This window comes from Siphateles boraxobius, unplaced genomic scaffold (genome assembly GCF_051911475.1).
Source record: "Siphateles boraxobius isolate OS27281-9 unplaced genomic scaffold, OSU_SipBor_1 65, whole genome shotgun sequence".
In the NCBI taxonomy this organism is placed as follows: domain Eukaryota; kingdom Metazoa; phylum Chordata; class Actinopteri; order Cypriniformes; family Leuciscidae; genus Siphateles; species Siphateles boraxobius.
In genome coordinates this window covers 7,854,875-7,880,904 of record NW_027509192.1, presented here as the reverse complement: position 1 = coordinate 7,880,904, position 26,030 = coordinate 7,854,875, and the positions used below count along the sequence as shown (strand labels likewise).

General features: G+C 37.0%; 1 protein-coding gene across 1 annotated transcript; it reads right to left on the bottom strand.

Annotated features, from left to right (window-relative positions):
• Positions 1–24: 24 nt before the first annotated feature.
• On the bottom strand, positions 25–24,332 carry far1 (fatty acyl CoA reductase 1). Its single transcript, XM_077210594.1, is given in 13 exon segments — positions 25–2,062; positions 2,953–3,080; positions 3,295–3,424; positions 6,287–6,458; positions 9,844–9,911; positions 10,033–10,160; positions 10,280–10,324; positions 10,409–10,586; positions 10,809–10,988; positions 12,159–12,334; positions 13,535–13,546; positions 13,549–13,757; positions 24,202–24,332. Coding segments are annotated over 12 exon segments (1,557 nt in total). The 5' UTR covers positions 13,726–13,757; positions 24,202–24,332; the 3' UTR covers positions 25–1,899.
• Between the last annotated feature and the right edge of the window lie 1,698 nt (positions 24,333–26,030).

The following is a 26,030-nucleotide window of genomic DNA, read 5'->3' as shown; positions in this document are numbered from 1 at the left end:
ATGATGAATCATTAAACTGAAAAATAAGTTCATAGTTTATTCTTTATTTTCTTTTGGTTTACAAACGAAAGGCACCCATTGATTTTTAACCCTCCACTGACTTTTAATGTGGCAATTGCAATTCTCTCAATAAACATTTTAGATCATTACAGAACATTACATATTAAACAAAAAGAAACAAAACAGTACATACAAATAAGGCAGACAAAATGGAAAGAAAGGGAAACAAACTACATTTGTCCAGTCAAGGCCTGACATCGACTTGATCTTACATTTTATATAATGACCAATGAAGAAAATGATAATATTACCACCTTTATAAAATGCCGTGATCTGTGACGAAAATCCCAATGATGCCTAATTTTACCCATCACAAATAAAACTAAAAAGATAAGTTGACTACTATACATTGCAATATATTTTCCTTTATTTTACCCTATTTCGGGTAAATAAATACTCTTGATGAGACCCTGCATACACTGAACTCATTTTCAAACTCTCTATTTCACTCAAACTCCCACATAAAAATATGGATCCTGACAGAAGCGCTGAAATGAAGGCAACGATCATTTTTATCAGTTCTTTAAACCATTAATAGAAAAGACAGAAAAGTTAATCTATAATCCACACAGTAACACGCCATCGTTCCCTGGTATCATATTAAGCTGTGCAAAGAGTTCTTGACATTAATTGTGATCCGAAGCACGAGTGACCATAAAAGCAGCCTTTACATCTCTTCTTTTCCCTTGTCATTTCACGTCATAAACAACCACTTCCTATTTATTTCAAACATGGAAAATACTTGGTAGCAGACAATGTGAAATTACAGTGTTTTATCTAAATAGAAGTACAGAAATGGTTTAGAAAACATACATCCGTTAGCTCTTTCGCATTACTTCAACATTCAGACAGGTCAGAGAATAAATCGGGTGAAGAAAGGAAAGAAAAACACTTAATCCAGTTAAAATATGAACCGTCACCCTCTGATATGGAATCGAAGCTCTTAAGAACGCAAAGAAATTAGCGTAGTTTTATACAAGAGTTTTGAAAGTCAAAATATTCGGTTTTCTCAGGTTGCTTTAGAGATTTACACAAAAGATAACGTGTTCTATTTACAGAAGTCCATTACCTGAACACTAGAAATTTATGGCAATAAACTAGTTAGTTTTTTTAGGAAAACAGACAAGCCTGATTGATTAAAAGCGACTGATTGCTTTCACAAAAACAAGAGACCCCAACCTAAGTTCAACTAGCACAAATAAACATTTGATGACATGGTATTGACTAAAGAAAAGAGTGTGAAGACAAGCATAAGGCCTGGAAATCAGACGCTTAAGATGCTTATTTGGTAACACTCAATTCCCTGTCTCGAAGAGGGTGAGAGGAATTGGAAAGTAGTAAGGCAAAAGAGATGAATCTAACAAAGACACTGGGCACATGAAGATAATTTTTGAATTGCAGGCACAGAGCTGAGACAAAGCCAATCTCTAATTTTTTTCTCCTTGTGCTTCGTTGATTACAGTTAGAAAAGGGGCCATTGGCGCCAACAAGTATGAGCAAGTATGTAAAACATAATAATCAAGCGTCGCCCACAACCTGTTTGCGTTCAGGAGGTGGAACAGGTACAGTAAGTGCTCAAACGCGCTCGGCACGAAGCAGTCGCTCTCATTGTGCTGAGAGAGCTTCTTAAACCTCAAGCCCTGAAAATTCATGCTTTCTACATAGCAGTTGAGTGCACTTGCACCCTGTGATGTTGAGGGCGCACTTGCGCAGGAGGGGAGGATAGCGGATACCATGCCTGAACGCTTGACCCTCAGAGTTCAGAGTGTCGCAAAGCAGAAGTGAGTGCATAGCTGTCGGGAGAAAGTGGGGGGTGGGGGAGGGGCAGCTGGGGTGGATTCAGTATCTCATGGTGCTGGAAGCTCTGAAATAGGAGAGGAACTTGAAGCACAAGCTGACGACGAAGTACCAGATGTTTCTGGCCATCTGTGAACGGGCGATGAAGATGCGCCAGATCAAAACTACCAAGATGGTGTTGAAAGTATAGCGAATGTTCCGCAGCCTACGAGAAAAGAAAACAAATTTTTAAAAAATGATTGACAAAAAGGATAATAATCCATATAATAATATCTTTTATACATATTATCACATATTTAAATGTCATATTACTGGCATCTCCACTTAATTTATATTTGACAAGTCGATAATTATTTTTACTTCATGGCTGATATTAAATTATACTATTCTGTAGGGTTGCACCGATATGAAAACTTTGGCCGATACAGGTAACCGATAATTCTTTATATTTGAAACTCGATAACCGATATATTGGCCGATAAATCTAAATCCATATTTTTTTAATAATTTTTGAGAGCCTGATTACAAAAACAAAAGTCTCACCATTAAAATCCAAGTCCCAAGCACACAATTATAATCATGTTTCTCATTATAATTTTATGTTGCTTGTTATATGACAGACTTGCGCTGCACATCATGACTAACAGTGTGCAGCGGTTCAGCTGAAGGAATTAATCCATTATTTATCAGCTTTAATATATCGGTCAAATGTCCTTATCGGGCTGATAATGATAACATTAAAAATGAACAGCCAGCAAAAATCAGATTTTTTGGCATATCCAGATGAGTTTTTGCAAGTCTGGACAGCAGAAAAACAAACAAACATGAAATCAGATTTTTTCAAATCTTTTTCAAATCACATATGGAGTTGGTTTGATATTCGATTCCAATGAGATTTTTACAGATGCATTTCAGTCTGGATTTTTTATTATTTTTTTTATTAATTTACAATAGAGTTCAACGGGCGACATAGACATTTGACAATGCGACAAAATTGAGCAGCTGCATACGACAGCAGCAATTACTATTTCAGGTTGACTGTTGCTCTAGATAATTAGTTATCCACAAGGTAACCTTGAGAACTTCCATACATACTTGTTCAAGTGTTTGCGTGCCGCTGGGAGTCCTGACAACTCTTCGTTGAGAACATACTTCTTAGTGCCCATGCAGTAATTCTCCATGTATTCTGCCCAGTGTAACTGCCTGACGTCAAAGTTAAATACCTGAGCACAAAAAGAACATTCAACTCAAGAGTTCAAGCATTGATAAAAGTCAGAGATGAATTTGAATAAATATTTCATTCACAATATAATTGTAGTGTACGGACACATTTTAACCTATGTAAATCATGATTCAGAGTCCCAGATGAGACTTCTTTAACTGTGCTAACGGCAGGCTGTGAGTGTATTAATAGTACACATATACACACACACACACCTTCTTGTCCTCAGCTCCCATCTGATTCATGAGCATGGTGACGTTGTCCGTGTTCCACACCCACGAGTGGCTAGTGAAGTACTCCAGCACCATCATGGCCTTGTGCAACCGAGTGATTGTCTTCATCATCCTGCGTCGCCACGGAAACAACACAGGGAACGAGTGGGAGAAAAGGAGAGATGCATAGCTTCAGATGAGCATTGAAGGGGGCTGGATGTGGAGTTTAACCCCCGAAAGGGCAATCAATTTAATAAGAGCAGATGGTGACAAACTACAAAAGTAGTTCTAATACTCGTATATGACTTAATCTTGATGCTTTAGCGATAGCAAAATATTTAATTCCATGCAATGCTTTATTAAATAATAAAATGTAGGTTATTAGTAAAGCCCATTTCTGCCCCCAGAGTAAAAATTAAACTGGTAACTGTCAGATAAATATAAAGTCACAATTACAGTTGCAATTATAAGATATCAAGTCACATTGTCAGATATAGTCATAAGTATGAGAAACAGTTGCAATTTTTTACTAGGAGGGGAAAAAAGAGGCTTCCATGGGTTTGCTTTCCCAAATAAAGAGACGTAAAAAAACAAAAAAAAAACAACCTATGGAGCCCTGAAAGGGACCTTTGCAAAAATAAAACATTAATACTTTCGCGTGCGCATGAAAAACTTTATGTGCTCACAAGAAACTGTACACGTGTCCACGGGAATTTTTGTGTGGTCACGCAGTGGTTATAATTTCCGGTTATGTATAGGCTCCTATAACCCATTTCCTTTGTGTGTAACTGTCATCTTACTATGAAGAAAATAAGAGCATGGATGTGCATAGAATTAATAGAGATCTATTTGCTCAAAATATAACTTTCATTTGGACAGTAACTCTAATATCAAGGCCTTATGTCCTCTTTAACGCATCCTCTATGGCGGCCGAGAAACCGCGCCACGAAATGGGCTGATGGCTCAATACTGCTGTGTGCATTGTCCTATTTGCCATGTTCGAGGGTCCATAAAAAAAGATTGGTACACTGAAAAGTGCTCAAAATTTGGCTTTCATTAATGGAGTACATCTTATTTCAAGGCCTTATGTCCAGTTGAACAAATTTAACTCTGTGGTGGCCGAGAAACCACACTGAAATAGGCTGATGGAGCAAGAATTTGTGAACCACTACGTAAAGCATACAGGAAATGCACAAATTTAACTCTGTGGCGGCCGAGAAACCACAACTGAAATAGGCTGATGGAGCAATCATTTAAGAACCAGTACGTAAAGCTTACAGGACAATGCACAAATTTAACTCTGTGGTGGCCGAGAAAACACACTGTGAAATCGTCTGAAAAGAGTTACCGTAAAAAGCTCAAATTTGGATAATGTAAAAACGTTTGTGTGTGTATGCAAAAGTCTGTATATTTATGCAAAGGTCAAGGGGCTCTGTAAAAAAAACAACCAAAAAAAACTCAATTAGTCAAAAAGAATATATGAAGACTTTCTTTGACCCATTCATCCTGTAGTTTATTAGCTTCATGTTAGATCCCACTGCGGCACTTTCGAACCACAATCCTCCGGCAAACAACTGTGGATTCCCGTTATGTTTTGGTTGAGCAAAGATCACACGATTAAAAGACATTGAAGGATCTTGGAGAGCACCTGGGCGCATTTGTGTACTTGAGATTTTTTTTTTGTGTGTGTACATTTATAAACTGTACCAGATGTAGACCAAATTTGATCACGCTTTACCTGACAAAGCACTGTTGGAATTGTAAATGGAAATGTCCAGAAACGCCCAGTTTCCCATCAAGATGGGTTGGATAGGGGATGACGGCATGCATCGTATTAGAACAGCAACTTTTAAAAATCTCCAGATACCAAACACACCTACACACTGCAACTTAAAAGGGTTTTTGCACGGATGGATCAAAAACTTGGATCAAATGGATGGATAGATCAAAAACTTATGCATCCATCTTATTTTTTATGTAAAATAAGAAGGATAGATCCTTGCAATTATATTTTAGTGGATTAAACTAAGGACTTTTAAAACTTTTAAAGCCAAGTTCCCCAAAATATTACCCCTTTGCGCAGGACCGCCATTTTAATGGATTCAGGCAGCTGTGTATTTTTTGTAATATATTAATTAAAAAATCTTAAATCGCATGATTTCCAACCAGTCTTTAAAAAACAGAATTAAAATGGAATTGTGATATAAAATAAAAAAGAGAAATTTCATTTTGTATGTATAATTATTATTTTTTCATAATTTATAAATATAAATTTTAATTATTTAAAAAACAAATATTTACATAAATTGGAAAATGTTATACAATTATTGTTAAAATATTGTTAATAAAAATATATATAATTTGTATATGGTTAAAAGTTACCTTGAAAACCCTTAAAAAAGTAAAGTTTTCTTGCAGGCATCCTAGACCCCAGTTTGAAAACCCCCGTCTTAAACCAAATCCTCGAGCAGAGAGTTTGGTACCTGGCCCCATTGCTTATATTGAGTGCTGTTCTCTGATCAGTTTGGCGTTTTTGACAGAAAACTATTGTGTAAACTATCCGTATCTGATCCGAGTGGAGCACTCCGACTTGCTTGGTGAGTACAGGCGTTGTTGATCAAAACATCATTCCCAGCTTCCATGTTTCCATATACTACAAGAGTAGACCAAAAGACCTCTCTTGAAGACTTAATGGCATGGTTCAGAAAAAGAAAACCAACATAATAAATAAGATAAAGATGGAATTATGGGATGGATCCATCTCCTTTTCCAAAGAAGTAACAAAAAAGCGTGCAGGACTCCATGCACTTTAATGCTAGCCCGCCAGCAGCGTTTGTCCGATGCCATGAAGTCGAGCAGAAGGCCAGGCTGGGCGCTTCCTTCCCAGCCCACCGGCTGGCCATGCCACACCACGCACCCAACACCCAGTGGTGGAGGTGAGGGAGGGGAAGGAGGGAGGACAAAGAGGTGGAGAAGCTGGTACTGAAGACCTTACCGGGGCTTCTGACCCGTCAACATGAGAACCCCGTCATACAGCAGGGCAGGAAGGGTGTGACTCACTGTGGTCCAGTACTGATTGGTAAAAGGGTTGGATCGCAGGTTAACATTGGGGCGTCTGAAAGCCTGTTCTAAGGGGTTGGTCTTGAACGTCATGTTTATGCAGTACTCTGCGAAAAGGAATACAGGCATACAACATACACAAGAGCATTTTAAACACAGAACTACACACACACACGGCTAAGCACACACGTGGACGGGAAGCGTGCAGAACCCAGTCTCCGAGTGGGTTATGCATCCTTGCCCTAGACGAGGAGAACGACACGTAATGGCTAGACCGAGCGTGGAGGAGGAAGCGGTCGGATTTACCTGGGCTCTCTTCCAGACATCCTGAGGAAGAGATCATATAGGAATGCTGGCGCCTTGTGGCTTACAGCAATCCAGTACTGATTGATAAGGTGATTGGTTGTGAGATTTACATTTGGCCGCCTGAAGGCCTGCTCGAGGGGGTTCCTCTTGAAAGTAGATGTAACATGGTACTCTAAGAGACAAAAACGGGTTTAACAGTAAACGCCACAGGTGCGCATGACTTGGTTCAGGGTTAAAAAGCAACACGGTCATTTTATTTGCCATAGTATTAGGCAGAGGTCTTCAATCCTGCTCCTGGAGGGCCAGGAGAGTTTAGTTCCAACCCTAATCAAACACACCTGAATCAGCTCATCAAGCTCTTCAGGATCGTTTGAATATACAAAGGCAGGTGTGCTGAAGCAGGTTGGAACTAAACTCTGCCGGACAGTGGCCCTCCAGGAGCAGGATTGAAGACCTCTGGTATTAGGGATCCTTTTTTAAGTATCATCCCATACATATATGGTCAAATTAATCTTATCAAGTAGCCAGGGCTCAACAATGACGAGGGTGCTTTGGTCCAGTTAACAGAACTGTAATTTATTTTAAATTAATCACAAAAAAGTAAAAAATATATATAATCATATTTATAATAAATAATTATATATATAATCAATAATACTAAAATTGTGTGTGTGATATATATATATATACACACACACACACACACACCGAATATGTTGTAACTGGTTTCATAAGGTATTATCTTAATTCTGTTTGATACATAGAAAATATATTTTTTTCTTTTTTAAGTTTGGGCAATGAACATTTGAGCAGGGCAACAAAAAAAATCTGTATTGTTGAGTCCTATGGATTGCTCCAACTGCAACACAATGCTAATTATAACTAAACATTAATTTGGATATTAACTAATTAGGGATGAAATGGTTCCAGTAGAAAATGTGAACAATAGGGGCTTTCGCAACGGAGGAACATTTTCCTAGTTCCTAGAACTATTGGTGAAAGTACCCGATGTCGGCACGTTCGCACCGCGGGAACTAGGAACGACTTTAGTTCTAGGAACTCTTTTGGAGGAACTAATTTAGCTCCTACTTCAGAGTATGGTCTAAACCAGCACAATAGGAACTATCAGTGACGTTAGTGTACGCGGATGGGCCGAACAAAACACCAGCACCCGCCAATTTTAAAAAAGCTATGTAAACACACAGATTATAGGCTATATATTTACTCCAGAAACTAACTATACGAACATGGAAAACAGTGACAGATGAACCTCTAAACCTTTACGCTCAGGAGAAAATCCAACGCAACTTTGAGGGGACCAAACGAAACATGATCATGTATTTCTGCTCAGCTAGCAACACTGGACATCAACCACACGGCATACGCCAATACCTTTTCATATGCGGTCTACTTTCTATGTATTAACGTATTAGACAGGATTGTTAGACAGATCGTAAACTAATGAACATGGAGAATGTGAGCACTTTTGTTTGCTCAGGCTCTGGAGTTCTCAGCGCCATCAAAATAAAGGTCCGCCGCACCGTAAAAAAAAAAAAGTCACAACTACGAGCGTGGCTTATGTCACTACAAAGTTCCTACTGGCGGTGCGAATGCAACAGGAAAACGTTCCAAGGGGAACCATTAGTTCTCGGGGAACCACCCGTTCTCGGGGAACCACCCTGGTGGCTAGTTCCTTGAACTATCCGGTGCGAAAGACCCTAATATGGTTCAGTACACTCTTGTACCATGGTTCATCTAATGTCTCTAATATCTATTTATATCTGTAAATAGATATAAATATTTTCAGTCCCTCTGAATGTCAGTCACTCATCACAGCGATAGAATGAGTCAAACCTGTTTTAAGAGATCACTAGAGACATGTTTGTTGTGATAACTAACAACGGCATTGAAACGTATTCCAACAAATGCTTATTTAAAAGGGAATTGACCCTTCGCAGAGAGCTTGATTGACAGGTGATCTGACCAATCATACTTCGCCATCCGCCATTTTGTCCGACAAAGCAGTCAGGAGAGATAGTAAATTAACATGGGAGGATTTGAACTTGAAAAACTGAATATACTGACGCCTTTCCGCGGTTAAAACAACATTCCTTCTTATGTTCATTCATGTTTATTTGATGCTATAAATGAACTAGAAGGAAGAGATGATCGGTTCACGAGCAGCTTTAACTGATGCTCTACAGCGATCTGTCACGACACATTAAAGAGCCACAAAATGGTATTTATTGTTTAAATTTCTTTTTAAAAATGACCAAATTTGAAAGGTGAGACTTTGTTTAATATGTTTAATATCAAGAGTAACCGAAAAGTAACCTGATCTGTCCTGTCTGTCAGCGTATTGTCAGTCTCCTCTCTGATCCGCGATGTATTTTTCACTGCGTGAGAACATGTTGTGTGTGTGACAGCGGCGTAGCTTGTCGGACATAGCGACACTAACTAAGGGAGGCGGGTCTTTGCGAAATTATAGGCATTATATTACATTATTAACCTATTTATTTGCTGAATGTTTATGTAAAAGAAATTAATTAATGAAATATATATTACCAAACGCTTAGTTTAACTAATTTAATGTAAATACTTGTTGCGTTATAACTTGAGACAGTTATATTATATTTAACACTGCTGGTGTCTTAAAATATAATAATTGTGATTTGGCCAGTGAAAAATTATAATTAACTGATTAAAATGGATTAAATGAATGTGTTCAGCAATAATATGATATAATAATGGACAAAGATTTACTTTGTTGCCATGTCTCAATTTTTCCATAAAGTGATGAACAAAAAAAAAAACATTACAGCACCACTACACCAATCATAATTCATCTACTAATGGTTATCATAACTCATTTCTCCCCACCCTACTTCACTTTCATGGGAACTTGAAAACAATGAAGTTGTTTAAAAACTTGCATAAATCTCAATTTTAAAAATGCAAGTTAAATCTGTTCCCATAAAAGTCCGAGCAAAAGAATGAGTCAGCTAACGCCCATAATATACACGCATGCATGTTCAAACGTGACACGGTTTTAAAGCTCGTTCATTTAACGTGACAAATTCTTCGATTTGCAGTTGGAGACCAATAATGAAATGGGAAAATGAAGCACTGAAGGCCAATGTGGGCATTTGAGTCATGCAGCGATTTGTTTGAAAAAGTGATTCATACCAACTTCACCCCAGTGAAAAGGATTGATCCCGCCCGTCGTGCAGTTGTACACCAACATACTTCTCGGCCTGTGATGGAGACAAACGACACTTTCAGAGAACTGGAACCATCTATTCCACAACTTTATTTTCCAGTGATCTGTGCGTGAGGGATTTAGTGTGCCTATTGGTGTTTGTGTGATTGTCCAACCTGGCGTGTCTCTGGGACCCGGAATACCAGGCAGCGGCCAAAGTTGCGTTTATGACTACGTCGACTGGCACGAGGTCAGCGACAGCGTTATTTGAAGCCCTCATTGTTCGTAGAATCCCCTTTCCTGCCTGCACAGCCAAAAAAAAAACCAGCTTTTAACATCAAGTACCAATAAACAATGATACGAATGTTGTAAAATGCCTCTGCATTTAAATCTGCTCTAAAAAAAATGTAAGTGGATACTCACAGCAATGAATATCCCGCTAGGCCCATTGAAATTATCAATCCAGCCCTTTGACGGAGTGGGAAAGAAAGAGTGGTGTTCAAAATCCAGGCAGTTTTAATGATGTTTGAGAATGTAAATGAGCATATTTACGGGGAAAGGTTCCTTCCAGCTGGCTCCTACTATAGAGGGCCTGACGATGGCGATATTGAGGTTTCCAGACTCCTGTTGGACGAGGTGCTCCGCCAAGGCTTTAGTGAACGTGTACGTGTTAGGCCGCTCACCTAACAACTTTGGCGTTATTAAAGAGACAAGTTTGTCGTCCATCCACCTGTAAATGTCGTACAAATCCAGGAAGTTGAGGGAAAGCAAAAGAGTTGCGTCTGGGTACTCATGCTTAAAATAGCTTCAATGTTCATTTTGTGTTACTTTGTTATTGAATTTTATTTGTAGTTGTGTCTTTAAGCTTTTTATTAGCAACATAGTTTTGTCTAATTTTTGTTCATAAGATTGCAGGATCCAAAGACAAGAAGAGTGTTTTGTAAAGACTTACTCCAGTGTGTCTATAAGCTTCCTGTAATCGACAGGTGGTGGATAGACCACCTCTTCGATGAGCTCTCGGTCGCAGTGGGCGTAGGCTGTGGACACGTGGATAAACACATCCAAATGCTTCATACTGTGAGCCAAACTAACCATCTTCTGCGTGGCCAGCACATTTAACTGCATGGCATCTCTGCAGCAAGGGGACAGAAAAACAACAAACACTCAGTGACACTGTAGAAACATGAGGTTTTGACTACACAGATGTGAAGATAAACCTGCAGCGATTTCTTTTAAACCACCTAACCGAAAAACGTTATCTAATCATGATCATTTGCGATTACTGTAGTTTCAGTCTTTCAACTTACTGAGTTATCCAAATAAATCATTGTTAAGAAAATATATACTGTGAATCTATTTTATGTCTCTCTTACTGGGCCAGCAGTGTTACTTGAGCACTCCAAAAATGAAGTCAGGTGAAGAATGCAAGAGTTCGTGTCACAAATGTATAAACATGGCGTTACCATTTATTTTGGATGTATAGCATTCCCGTTTCACTTTATTTTAATTGGACGGTAAAGGTTGGATCTGATAAAATGCCGCAGTAACAGAAGAATTTGGTAGAAATATATTACTAATGCAAAATATTAAAATAATATTTATAAAAAAAACAATAATTAACTTTTTTTATAATTACTACTATTATTAACAGTACTAATAGTATTAATAATAATATAATTATAAATTTGTATTATTATTATTATTATTATAAATACAATAATTGTATTTTATAAATATTATTATTATTAATTGTATTATTAGCAATAATAATTATATATTAGCTACTCATTTATTATGAATACTATTACTAATTTTTTTTATTAATATTAGTATTATCATAGTGCTTAATTTGTGTTATAATTATTACTATTATTATTGATGTTGCTGTTAATAATAAATTGATTGTCATTAACACTTGTATTATTATTAGCATTAACAATAACTATAATGGCAATAACAAAAGTAATTAAAACATAATAAAAATAATATTATTGTACTATTCCTAATATTATTATTAATATTTGTTGTTGATGTAAATAATACATTTGTTGCATCATTAATACATATATTATTATTAAAATTAACAATAATTATTATAATACAAAATATACAATCAAAATATGCAATATTTGTGTAAATTAACAGCCAAAGCGCATAAAAAGTTTTCCATTTTTAGTTGAAAACGGTGTTGTGTAAACAGTCCCTCGGCTGCTTCCTGTGATGTAACCGCCTAAATAATCAGAAGCATCTAAACTTGTAGCAGTAGATTTGTGGCGTCCTGTGGCTGGAGATTACGGCTTACTTCAGAGGCTCGTTGAAGCGGATAGTAGCAGCGCAGTGAAACACTATGTTCACGCAGCCTGTCAGGGTCTCCTTGTCTTCCGTGCTCAGATCCAGATCCGGCTGCGTCAGGTCGCTGTTGACTGCCACGATCTTCTCTCCGAAATCAGGCTGCTCCTCCCGCAGTCTGTCAAAAAGCTGAAACATTTAAAGTCTCAAGATCACTTTCACCATAATCGCATATTACAGTCAAGCACTACAGCAAACACGTACATTTCGGTCACGCACACCCTGTGAAACAATGTTATCAACAATACCTAGATATGGCCAGATGTGCTTATAATAACGCTGTGTAAAGAGCAAATAATAACGGTGTATAGAGCAAACAGAGTGAGAGATAAGACTTATCAGAGCAATCTAGAGCATTCAAAGCATCCTGAGAGTCCATGCAAATCTACATGCTGACGTCACATAAATAGTGCATCTGCGGCTTAGTCATTAATCCATACTTTTAAACATTAAGTAGTGAGCAAAGACATATGCTTTAGTTTAGGTATTGATTTCAACTATATTAAGAGAAATCAAAGGCTGAAAACTCCTTAGATTTCCACAATAGAACACTAGTTTTTTTTTCCAAGGAGAAAAAGAAACATAATATATTATTAGTTATTATGTATATATATATATATATATATATATATATATATATATATATATATATATATATATATATACTATCAATAATTAGGACTTTACATATACTAAAAATGTTAAATACCACAAATATTAATGGACTTTTCCATTTGCCAAGTTAACTAATGTCACTGTTAATAGCACTAATTTTACGATCCCTCCTTGTTTTACAAAAATTGTCATGTATCATGATGATGATAATGTATCATGCTATCGTCGTTTTTTTTATACAAATATGAGGTAATGGATTACTGAACATTAATGTCAGTTAAAAAAAATTACCATGCATTACAATAATTAACTGATGTAAAAAAATAAAGCACGACAAAAAATACAAACCAGTTTGTCAGCATAACAAATAATCAGTGCTGTTATTGTTACCTAAAATTTTATTGAAATGAAGCTGAAATATATTTTTTACAATATTAGATGACAATTAAAAATGTTGCTAAACAACAAAGTTGAAGCACTAAAATTACTATAACTGAAGATGAAAAAAAAAGATGACTGCCTAGTTTAAATAATTGTTCAATTGATTAAAAAAAAAAACAGTTCAAAGGCTGAAAAATATAGAATATTATTTTCTAAATCACCTTATTTTATGCCAAATGTCTAACTGAACAGAGTCAAATAAAAATAAATAAATACCCGGTTGAGAAACCAAACCAAGGTCCCCAACAATCTTCCAGGCCTGATCTTACTCACCTTGCAGTTGATCACATGTCAGCGATACGAGTATGGGGTGCCTGTCCTGCTTTGGGCCGGACAAGCACATAGGCAGCTTTGACACCGGGACAGGAGCGCAGCAGCTTCTCCAGAAGTACTTTCCCCATAAAGCCTGTAGCCCCTGTGATGAGAACATTTTTCCCCATGTAGTACTCTGGAATGGTGACCATCTTGAGTGCACCTTCCCTCCTCTGTTACACCCCTGAAAAAGACCAAGAGAAACATAGCCACTATCGCACTGCAAATATGCACACATTTCACAAGGGATCTCACCCAAATAGAGAACTGTAAAGAAGCTTAAAAAAAGAAATCGTGCTGTTTTGTAAGTCTGTGGTAACTATTTCATGGAGGTCACTTCCTTCCTTTCCTGACAAGATCTCAGTCCACAATTACTGCATGACACTAAAGGCTTAACCACCTGAGACTTTTGAAAAAAATCTTTAAGCCTACTTAAGAGGCGGTGTTGTATTACTATTCAGCTTTGCAGCTGGGTCAATAAAAGTGCTCCTAAATGTCCTTTAGGTGCATCGAACGAAAATGTTTTACATTTCACTAATTGATTGGACAAATTTAATGGTGTAGTAAATCACAACAAAATACACAAGTTTATTATTCTTATCTATTCTTATCTCTTGTCCACTGATAACAAGCTAATACAGCTCATCCACAGCAGATACGGGTTAATATGTAATCAAATAACAGTGAAGAATTTTCTATTTCAGATTTCTTCTTGCCCAGCCAAAGTAACCACATACACTACATACACTAACACTACTGTTCAGAAGCTTGAGGTCAGTGGGATTTTGTTTTGTTTTTATTCAACAAGGATGCTTTAAACTGATGAAAAGTTACATTAAAGACATATATATATATATACATATACAAATTCATTTTAAAATGCATTTCCACGGATATAATTTACATTAAAAACCTCCAAAGTAGCCCTAAATTCATGAACATTGGAAAATGAAGGCATAGATGATTAGATTGTACTGCAGACTAGGCTAGATAATTCTGACAAGTTAAAAAAATTGACAAGCCTAAAAACAGTATGTGGGTCAAATGTAAATGACCCAAAAAATAAAGGATACAATCTAATCTCACTCAGTGTTTGATCAGAACAATTAAGGCTCACTTTAACACACTGTAAACAAGAGTTTCAACTTAAAGTAAATGTTCGTGCGGCCTTAAAATGTACGTTTAGTCAACTTTAAAAGTGAAGTTGTACTAAGTGACAACTTGGATATTTGAGTTGACTAAACTTAAATTTTAAAGCAGCATGAACATTTAGTTTTTTTAACTCTTTTCCCCGCCATTGACGTAAATGTCCGGCTTTCTGTGTTTTCACTATAATACGGTAGGGGACGCTATTACGCATCTTCTGAAAGAGTACTGAATCCCCTGATCAAAACACAGACGAATAAGAAGCAGAAACAAGCGAATACCATGCATATGTAATGTCTGAATGAAATATCGACCCAGGACGAGGTACAGGACTGTGAAGCTTGTGGGGTGCTGATGGACTTGATCTACTCCATCTATGTTTTGATCATTATTCTGTATCCGATCTGAATGTAGTCTGACAAAAACGATTTTCCCCCAGTTTTTTGCTAAAAATGTTTGAGTATTCGATAAAAAGTAATGCATGAAGCTAGAATACAAAGTTTTTGTTTGTTTAAAAGCAGTGGGTCTGTTCGACATATTGAAATGTTCAGATATTCATTCAACGATATTTAAACTTTTGTGAAAAAATGCTGGCAGTGGCTGGCAACTTGTGTCAAAAACGCTGGTGGGGAAAAAGTTAAATTGAAACATTTTATTTTAGAGAGCATAACACGTTAGTTTGACCCAATATATGTTGTTTCAATCTCAGCCTGTCACTTTCGTCCTAATGCGTCCAGCCACATCATACGATCCTTTCCGAAAACAGGCCACTCAGTATAAAAACTTCCCGCTGGCCATGTGCTGTTTTGTTTGCTGCATAACACTGGTGCCAAGTTCCACAGCTGCATGCACCCCAGAGTCTGACACTGTATGGCAGCAAATCCTGGGTTCTTTCCAGACTTGCAGGGTATAATCTGCATCAAAAAGTCTCTTAAAATCATTTAGTGAAGTGCATGGGTTATTTAGACGCACTTGCCTTAAGGGCAAGCAGCCAATCTAGAACTAATGACTGCTGTTTTAATTGCAGGGGTCAGGTGGATTATTCCAAAAGGCGAGACAAGACATTGTGCAGTGTGATTTCTTTCCAAGAGCCACTCAGCACTTCTCTGACTAAGGACCGAAAGCTGCCTCTGCAGTGACACTGGCATTAAACAGCATCCAACTGTCAGTGAGCAAAGCTTAAAAGAAAGTTCAGGGACTGTGGGCAAAATAAATCAGTCCCTATAGAGAGGTTGGCATTTTCCAACCCTGAAAGCTGATCTCTCACTAGGCTTGCAGCGGTAGTTGTTGATACCCGTGTTACGACAGTAGTGGGCAAGTAATGTAATCGGTGTACGGCCGTACACCGATTACATTACTTGCCCACTACTGTCGTTTAGTTTTTTTTATAGAAGTAAAAAACATTTAATTCAATTGGAAAAAGGACGCTACAATTATAAACTGAAAGCGGACCTGCTCTGCTCTAGAGTTGTCAAAAGTATTTAAAAAATGTGAAGCGATGCGTTAGTGTAAGAAAAATATCCATATTTAAAACTTTATCGACTAAAATAACTAGCTAGCTTCCGGCAGACGGCCCTACACATCGATTTACGGCAAAAGAGTACCGCTTGAACTTGACGCACAACGTAAAGATGGCAATTGACGCCTCTCGCGGTTCAAACAAACAGGGCTAGGCAGTCGCGTTCATCATTTTTCTTACACAAACGTATCGCTTCACTTCAGAAGGACTTTATTAACCCCCGGAGATGCGTGGAGCACTTTAATCATAAATACATTCGCTTTGATAGACTTCCAAAGACATACAGTCATTCACTCCCATTATCAAGCTTGGAAGAGCCAGGACATATTTTAATAAAACTCCGATTGTATTTGCCTGAAAGAAGAATGCCATATACTCCTAGGATGACTTCAGGGTGGGTAAATCATGGGCTAATTTTCATTTTCGGGTGAACTATCCCTTTAAAGGGTTAGTTCAACCAAAAATGAAAATTATGTCATTAATGACTCACCCTCATGTCGTTCCAAGCCCGTAAGACCTCCGTTCATCTTCGGAACACAGTTTAAGATATTTTAGATTTAGTCCGAGAGTTTTCTGTCCCTCCATTGAAAATCTATGTGCGGTATACTGTCCTTGTCCAGAAAGGCAATAAAGACATCATCAAAGTAGTCCACGTGACCTCAGGGGGTTAGTTAGAATTTTTTGAAGCATCAAAAAAACATTTTGTTCCAAAAATAACAAAAACGATGACTTTATTCAGCATTGTATTCTCTTCCGGTTCTGTTGTCAATCCGCGTTCACGAGGCCAGTGACGCTGCTGACGTGTTATCTGGTGCGTCCGTGTATTCGGGTTCAAATAAATATGTCTGGTTAAAAAAAATGCAAGTCTTCCCCTGTGTCGAAATCCTTAGACATGTTTGTGAAGATTGTTTTGTTTACAGCGTGCGTCTCCCTCAGACTGTATACGAAGCTCGGGCGCACCAGATAACACGTCAGCTCGTCTTACGTCAGCGGACTTATGAACGCGGATTGACAACAGAACCGGAAGAGAATACAATGCTGAATAAAGTCATCGTTTTTGTTATTTTTGGAAAAAAATGTATTTTCGGTGCTTCAAAAAATTCTAACTAACCCACTGAGGTCACATGGACTACTTTGATGATGTCTTTATTGCCTTTCTGGACAAGGACAGTATACCGCACATAGATTTTCAATGGAGAGACAAAAAGCTCTCGGACTGAATCTAAAATATCTTAAACTGTGTTCCGAAGATGAACGGAGGTCTTACGGGCTTGGAACGACATGAGGGTGAGTCATTAATGACATAATTTTCATTTTTGGGTGAACTAACTCTTTAAGAATCCGTTTAACAGTGCTCAAAATGCTAGAGGGAAATGCTGGTATAGCCTAGGCCCATTTTTAAATTTCAGTACCGAAGTCGGTACTTTTTGACAACTCTACTCGGTCTGCTCCATTGATATACGATATATATCTCTGTACTTTCTACGTTTTTCTATTTGGATAAAGTATTTATTTACAAAAAATTATTTCACCTCCTGCCCAATGATATCCTACAAACAATGTTGATATTGAAGGAGACAAATATAGTGAAAGTAATGTAGGTTATGCAATATATTATGTGCAAAAAGGTGGTTAAAATCACATTACATTCTAACATTACAATCTAAAAACAAAAAATAATGCTTTTGGTTTTAAATTGACTAAAGGCTAAACTAAAAATGAAAATAAAAACAAAAAGCACAAACTAATTATATTAGCCTGCATTTGATTACCCCATTTTAATGGTTTCAGTATAGCAGTTTCATAAAAATATACTTACTTGTAGGTTTAAAATTCCACATTTGGCACATTTATTGTTTCCAACAACTAGGGCTGGGCGATAAATCGATTTTATCGATTAACTCGAATGTGTAGTTTACGCCGATTTTTCTGAATGAAAATCGGTTTTCTCTTTAACAACCGCCGACGCTCCCATCTGGGCTCCCCTAGTTCCGACCGGGCTCAGAGCTTGCCATGATAGAGATACACAAACAGCAGCAGAAGAAGCACACCCGCCGAAAACATTTAGGCTACAAGCTGAATCTGCAGGGCTGCCAACTCTCACGAGTTCACTGTGAGAGACGCAATTCTGTCACTTTTTACACGCTCTCACGCCACACATCCATTTTCTCACGCAGAGAAAAATCGCGAAGCAAAGAGGACACTCACACCGACAGACAAGACAGAGGAGGTTACAATCGATATGAAACAGATTCTCAGCTCTCAGATTCTGTCAATTTTATAACAAAATTCAAACAATAAACACCATTTTGGCGCTTGTAAATGTGACGTGAAAGAACGCTGACAGATCTCAGTTCAAGCGGCACGTGAACCGAACATCTGTTACTCTTTACTACCAACTTACCGAAATGTAATAAAATCGATCGATCAGTGTTTTTCAATCGCGGAGAGATGTCCATAAAACAGCTGGAGAACAACATATGTCACGTAACGTTACATTTACCTCAGGATGGCTTTTAATGACCCACAGCACGCATGTGAGTTAGACGCATTATAAAATAAAAAACGCATTATATTTAATTTGAGTTAGTTTTAACCTTTAATAATACCAGCTGACAGGGCTCTCTATGTTTACAGCATTAGGTGAATTTTTTTTTTTTTTGGGGAGAACAATTAACACATTAACGTATCTACTGTACCTATTTATCCAAAGGAATTTATATTGAATCAAGATCAGAATCAAATCACAATAATTGAATTGAAATTGTGAAATTTGTGTTAAGCAATAATAAAAACAGTAGCATACCAGTAAACTTAAAATTATGTTTAGTTACCAAATAATTTGACAATCACAAGTTTTTTTGTTTTTTTTTTACACATCCCCCCAATCCCAATCCACCCATTTTATTTTGTTACATTTTCATTGTTTTCAAAGACAGGGCCTGTCCTCTTGTCTTTTTGGCTTGTTGTTTCTGATTGCACTTTAATGGAGATCAAATCCCAGAAGGGAATATTAAAACAAAATAAAGTTAAAACTTGTTTTGAACAATTTCTTTGTCATCTGCAGATTGATTTTAAGTAGAGAGAAAAAAATCGATTTAAATCGTAAATCGAATTTTTTGTGAAAAAAATCAGGGATTTTTTTTTTAGGCCATATCGCCCAGCCCTACCCACAACAAACATTTTAGCAATATGTATATTTTAGTGAGAATTATTTCGCTACTATTCTATTGTGCTCTCTGTTTGGCCCGCTCATTCACAGAAGCTTGAATTTTAGCGGAGATTAACTTGCAGAAGCTCATCCTCTCCTGACAGTGAAATGGACATTTGTTTGACTTTCTAACATAAAGATGGAGGATATATATGAAATGTAAGTTAAGCATCGAGGAAAGTGCCGCATCTCAAACACATTAAACAACGCAAGTATTTACCTGTCAGTCAGCCACTATCTGTCAGAGCATCTGACAGGGCAAGCTGCTTTAAACTTGTTAACTATATCTTACCCGTTATTTTGAAGCCATTAATATAAGCTTGTGTCATGTTTAGGACAAATTGTACTATGTACTTTCACTGCAGCAGTGCGTCACACTGCGTCCTCCGCTATTTTTTAGATATGCTCGTATCAAACTACTGTATCGATATAAACGGAATTACCTCATTCCATATCATTTCTAAAAAATATATTATCGATATAGCGTACAAACTCAATATACCGCCCAGCAGGCTTGTGCACAATTCAGAATTGAATTGAGAATGACTCCTAAATTCCAATTCAAGTCTTGAATTTGAATGGATGTCAAAAACAGGATCTAGAATTACAATTCGAATTTGAATTAAAGGAAGCAGAATTGGAATTCAAAACAAATTCATATAGATATTTTAAGTGAAGTGTTTAACAATTAAGCTTTACAGATTGCATTACATATTCTATAAATGATATTAGTTTAAACTACTTGTACAGATTACATTAACAGGAAATATTTTCCCCCAGCAATTAATGTTAAAAGCTCTAGTCACAGAACAAATAATTAAGTTTGATTTATTGTAATTTTGTGGAACATGATAGAACATGACTCAGAACATGATAGAACATGACTCCCAGAATTACTTTAGTAAATCTTTAGAAGAAAAAAAACAATTTTAGGTGGACATTTGTTTTTATATATATATATATATATATATATATATATATATATATATATATATATATATATATATATATATATATATATTAGAACAAAATGTATGCAGGGTTGAGGAGTGAGTAAACTAATGAAATTATGTTATTGAATTACAAAATTAATGTAATTGTATTTAGTTGTATTACTGAGATAAAATGTGTAATTTAATTAGTTACTAATCAAATTAAAAGGAAATTGATTTACATTGATAAAGTAATCCAAATAAAATAATCCAAACCACATTTATAAGGGGTAACTTATAACAGTAAGCAATTACATTTCCAAAGTAACCTTCCTAACGCTGAATGTATGTGAGATTCAACATATTCTTTCTGTTGTGTGACTAGGGTGACCACCCGTCATGCTTTGTGTTGTACCGCACAGCATTTTCACCCCTTGTCCCCCACGTCTCATATTGAGAAAATGTCCCGCATTTTTATCAGTCTGTTTGTTTGTAATTATCATATTAAGAAAATGTGCATGCATTCTTTTGCCTTTTTAAGAAAGCATTTTATTTATTCTTTTTGCGCCGTAGTTTTTCACCTATATTTAACAGCGCTTCGTCAGAAGTACAAATACAACAGCCGTTTTTAAAATCATATCCAATGGTTGAAAAGAAAGGAGTAAACACGGTCACTAGTAGGTTGTCAATCAAAATGTTGAGCGGTGATTCGTTCCATATGTTCCCCGTCAGAAAACAAATGGATAATTCGGTAAATTAAAATTTTAATTTAACAGAATTTATCAATTTATTGCCTGCTTTAGTTGTTTTAATTCACATCCTTTCTAAAAATATGAAAGTGTTTGGTTTAATTTATTCTTAATATATAAGGCTGTCAATAAACTGATTTCATGTTTTTTTATATTTTATTTGTTCATTATTTATTTTGTTGGATTTTAGTTGGACTTTGTCAGAACTGTTTCAAAAATAGTGATCTGCATGATGCCTGCGGCCTTGCTCAGTGATGTTGAATTTAAATGGCAAGTAAAATAAAGACATGTTATGTTACATTGTGATGTAATTGTGTTGTCTAGAAGGGACTAAATAAAGTATTTTTATCAGCTGAAATGCAGAATACAAATGTTTTTATTAAGTTAAATGGACATTATATAAAAGTTTCAGGTTATGTCCCACATCGTCCCACATTTGGTTTCTTTGATGGTGGTCGCCCTATGTGTGACTGTGTAGAATTTCTTTGAATTGCCATGAATTTAATTCCACTTCCTGTCATTCCAATTCAAATTCAAATTCAACTTCCTGTGGGGCGGAGTCAATTCAATTCAATTCAAATTCATCTTCCAGTGGGCGGAGTCAATTCAATTCAAATTCCAATTCATGAATTGAATGGAGGACAATTCTGAAATTCTGAATTTTGCACAAGCCTGCCGCCCAGCCCTAACACACTCAGATTTGACTCATCGCATGACGATAATAAGGAGAGATAACTGACAGGATGATGGAGGAGGATTTGGTGCGCAACAGATCCTGAGCGTCGACTAATTTAATCTTGTAAATTGTGTGGTCAGTACTTCCACTTCCTATACACAGAATATGCGTGATCATGAATTCAAAAGCAAGCGCACATTCAAAAGAGACCCACGCCTCAATTTCCTCATCATGACATCCCTATTGCTCACCCGAGAAAGAATGCAAATCTCACCAACTTTTTCCGAATTCTATATGGGGACATCTGACATGATCATGTCCCTTTCATGTACACCAGTTGCAAATTGATCCTAGATCCCACATCCTCAGTTTGAATAATTCATGTGTCACATGGGCACCTGAGGAACTTAACTACTTTAACAAGTTAGAGGTATGTAAACAAATACCATAAACAGAATGAATGTGGTCAGGAGTGCTTTAGCATAAAAGCTTTCCATTAAGAGCCTAACTAAAAGTGCTCAAAGCTAATGGGATTGAATATCGTGTGCATAGTAAAACATTACACCAATAGACCTCAGTACTGAAGTACAGACTCAAAGATACAGTGACAGTAAATAAATTGGTGTTGTCACAAGACTGCACTGCCTTTGCATCTTGTGATCCTTATTAAAACAACACAGTTGGGATGTTCATCCACATGAAACAGCTACTGAAATATGCAATGAATGAACTATTTTAAAAGTAGAAAAATCGGGGATACAGGCAGAAATTGTTCAAATAACTTATAAGCCCTGCCATCCGAATCAAAACAAATCTTTAAAGTGAACAAATCACTAATTTACTTCCAAGAACTCATATTTTCCTCTTACTCTCTGTTTTGAAGCGCATGATTCTCTCTCTTTAAAAACTATGCTACAAGAAATTAATAATTGAGTATTGGAATGAGCTGTTCATTGGTTGGACTTACGAATACACCTTTACTGAATAAGTCAGTGTTTTGAGTCTGACTCAGAATGACTGGTTGCATCCGAAAACTCATACTTCCCTGCTATATAGGCTAGTAGGCGAGAACAATATGAGACAAAAGTATGTCCGAATTCACAGTGCTCATAAAACAGTAGGCAAAAAGTACCCAGATGGCCTACTACTTCCAGTGAGATTCTGAGGCCACAGGAGATGATCTGTGAATGGCAGTGAAGAAAACGCAACTGATGCTGGTAGGTCACATGGCGAATGTAGTACGTCCAGATTTCATTCATACTACACACTTTCATACTACAGTAGTCAACATTTGAAGTGGATCAAAAAAGTGGATCAAGGTTGTCTTAAGACAAAAACGGGTATTGTTCAAATTTCATGTTTAACTTTGATGAAAGTTTTTGGTCCACTTCAAATGTTAACTACTATATAAAATACTGAAAAGGATAGGCTATAATTTAAGTCATTCAGTTTATCACGAGATTCAATCTCCATCAGATCAAAAATAGGCAGAATAATTACATGTAGAGTTAATAAAGTGCAGGGAAAAGATGCTTTAATAGGAGTCGCTTAGTAGTTTACCAAACATGCAGAATATAATAAAGGATTTTTTTTGTAATTGAACGAATGTTATGTTTAAAAAAATCAGTTGAGTAAATGACTCAATGACTCGCTCAAAAGCAAAAAGGCAGACACTTTTGTTGCCAGCTACAGGCATAAGTATAACGCGCAGTAACGTGCAGAAAGAGTGAATGAACGAATCAGTTCAACAAATCTTTTGGAAAGCAAAAGATTCGAATCACTGGGATGAATCACGTTAACATCACCTGACACCATTAACAGTTACCGTGTTGAGCGCGAGAAAAAAATGACACATGCGTCACATTTAATAAGCGCCCCTTAAAATTAATATTTTAACCTTACTTGTCCCACAAACGGTGGTGTTTCCTTATTTAGCTATGCTTAAAATGTTTTGAAAGCATATATGGGGAGATGACAATCAATATTAGGCTACTACATAGGCCTAATTGCAGAATCCAATATTTAATAACTGTACATTATTAACAAAGAAAATACACTGCAATAAAAGTCTTATAAGTTTCAACAGACATTCAAATATTTTTTAAATATACCCACGAACTCTTTAAGCGAAGAAAAAAACTATTTATGGTCACCAATTTGAAAAGGAAACAAAACGTTATTTATCGATAAAAATGTTGTATTTAAACAAAATATTACTTTACAGCTGTGCGTCTTTCAGGGAGGATTTTCTACACACCGGCGCGGCGCTAAAAACCCCGCATGCGAAAGTGTGCTAACGGCTAGCATTCACTCTCTAAAAACGTGCAAACTCAATTTTGCGCTTAGGAAAAACAAGGCAACAAAGGATTTAACCGTGAAAAAATCGATCACTTACCTGTGACGTTTAAAATATTTCCCCCGCACTATTTTTGGGCGTTGATCCGAGGGCTCTAGTGCTCTATCCAGCAGTGATGGGAAACGCAGTGATGTAGCTTAGCTTCTCTGAGAGAGGAACTGTGATGATAGGTTGCCAGATGATGCGTTTCAGAAGAGAACCTACGTCATAACCCACCACCCGCGAGTAAAAATTACGTCCCTTTGTGATGATTCTATGTGCAAAAAGAATGTCATTTTTCTTATTTAGTGTATATTCGTTGGTGACAGTTTGACTGGTTCTGGGAAGAACCCTAGGAGATTGTAGGATATTTTCCATAATCCCTTAAGGGAACATATGCTTCTCTAATGTTAAATCCTATAGCATTAAGCATTCATATTATAATCCTTAAACATGGCCACCGTTGTAAGGCATCTCAAAGTTTGTAGCTCGACAACCTGAATATGACAGTTTACAGGCTATAGCCTACATAATACCCACAATGCAACTAAACTTATTATATTCTGCAATATTTGCAACAAAAAAAAAAACAGCACGGCACTTTCCGAAAAATAAGCAAAACGATTCTGATTGATCATTTTCATTTCAGTTTGAACCATTTTCAAAAGACTTAGGCCGTGTGTCCACCAAAGCGTTTTTTCACGCAGCTGGCGTAAAATTCTAATTGTTTTCCAATTCCAATTGGAGCGCCGCGTTTTTTAAACGCCATGAGCGTAACGAGGCGCTGAGCGTGTATTTAACGCTCAAGCGCTGAGCGCCCGGCGTTTTTTACTGGTCGCCGAGAGTTGAAAAAGGTTCAACTTTGGGTAAAACGCTGCGCTCATCACTGTCACTTTTTACACAGCCGTCCAATCACAGTGGAGGAGGGGCGGGACAAATACCACACGACCAACTGTCACAACATTCTTTCTGTACAAGGACGTCAACCAGCAGAGCTAACCGAACAAAATGGATGAAAAATAAATTTTTAGTATGAAACAAAATTATCTGCGAAATCAGTTACAAGTAAAGTGTGCTGCGGATATTCTGTATCATAGCAACGAATCGTCTCAAATGAAAAAACGCAGCGCTGCCAAAACGCTCTCAAGCGCCCACAGCTAGGCGTTTTCAGCAGAGCGCCTAGCGTTTTCAGCCGGCTAAAAACGCTTTGGTGGACACACGGCCTTGGGAACAAAATGAATCATCATCATCATCCAGTGTAACTTAAGCTTTTCAGTAGGCTAACTTAGGCCTACATAGAATCCAGTGTGCAAATAAGTTACTGGCAAATACTGGGGCGGAGGGTTGGGAGTTCTCAACAGAAAAACTATGACAGAAGTCTCCATAAAACAAGGAATTTCAGGTTTTTCTGGCTTCTCTTAACTGCTGTAGCCTGTGGTTTACTGTGGTTGCCAGGTAGTATGGCTCAAACGATTCCCCAGAATCACTGAACAAAGGAGCATTATATTTTACTTCGAAAACTGTTGGCTGTGGGGTTCGAAAAGCATATTAATTCTTATCTTTCTAATAGCTGTAGCTATCCCTGTAGCTACTGATTTGTGGCCATGTTTGACTAGACTGACAAGTCAATTTGTTTAAGATTATTTTTGCAAGATTAATTACTCAACTGCCTTTAGCGTTTGTTCTCAGCAGACAAAAGTACAAGTATGTTGACAATTTTAAAACAAGACACTTGCCCTTGTTTGCTCCGGTGTCGTCGGTGCCAGTGGTGAGCTTCCTACCATCATCTTGCAAGTTGCAACAATTGTCTTTTGTGTCAGCAGAGCTTCCCTACTGTTTACTAGACCTCTGGTTTGTGTAAATTCTCTGACACATGCAAGACAAAGTGA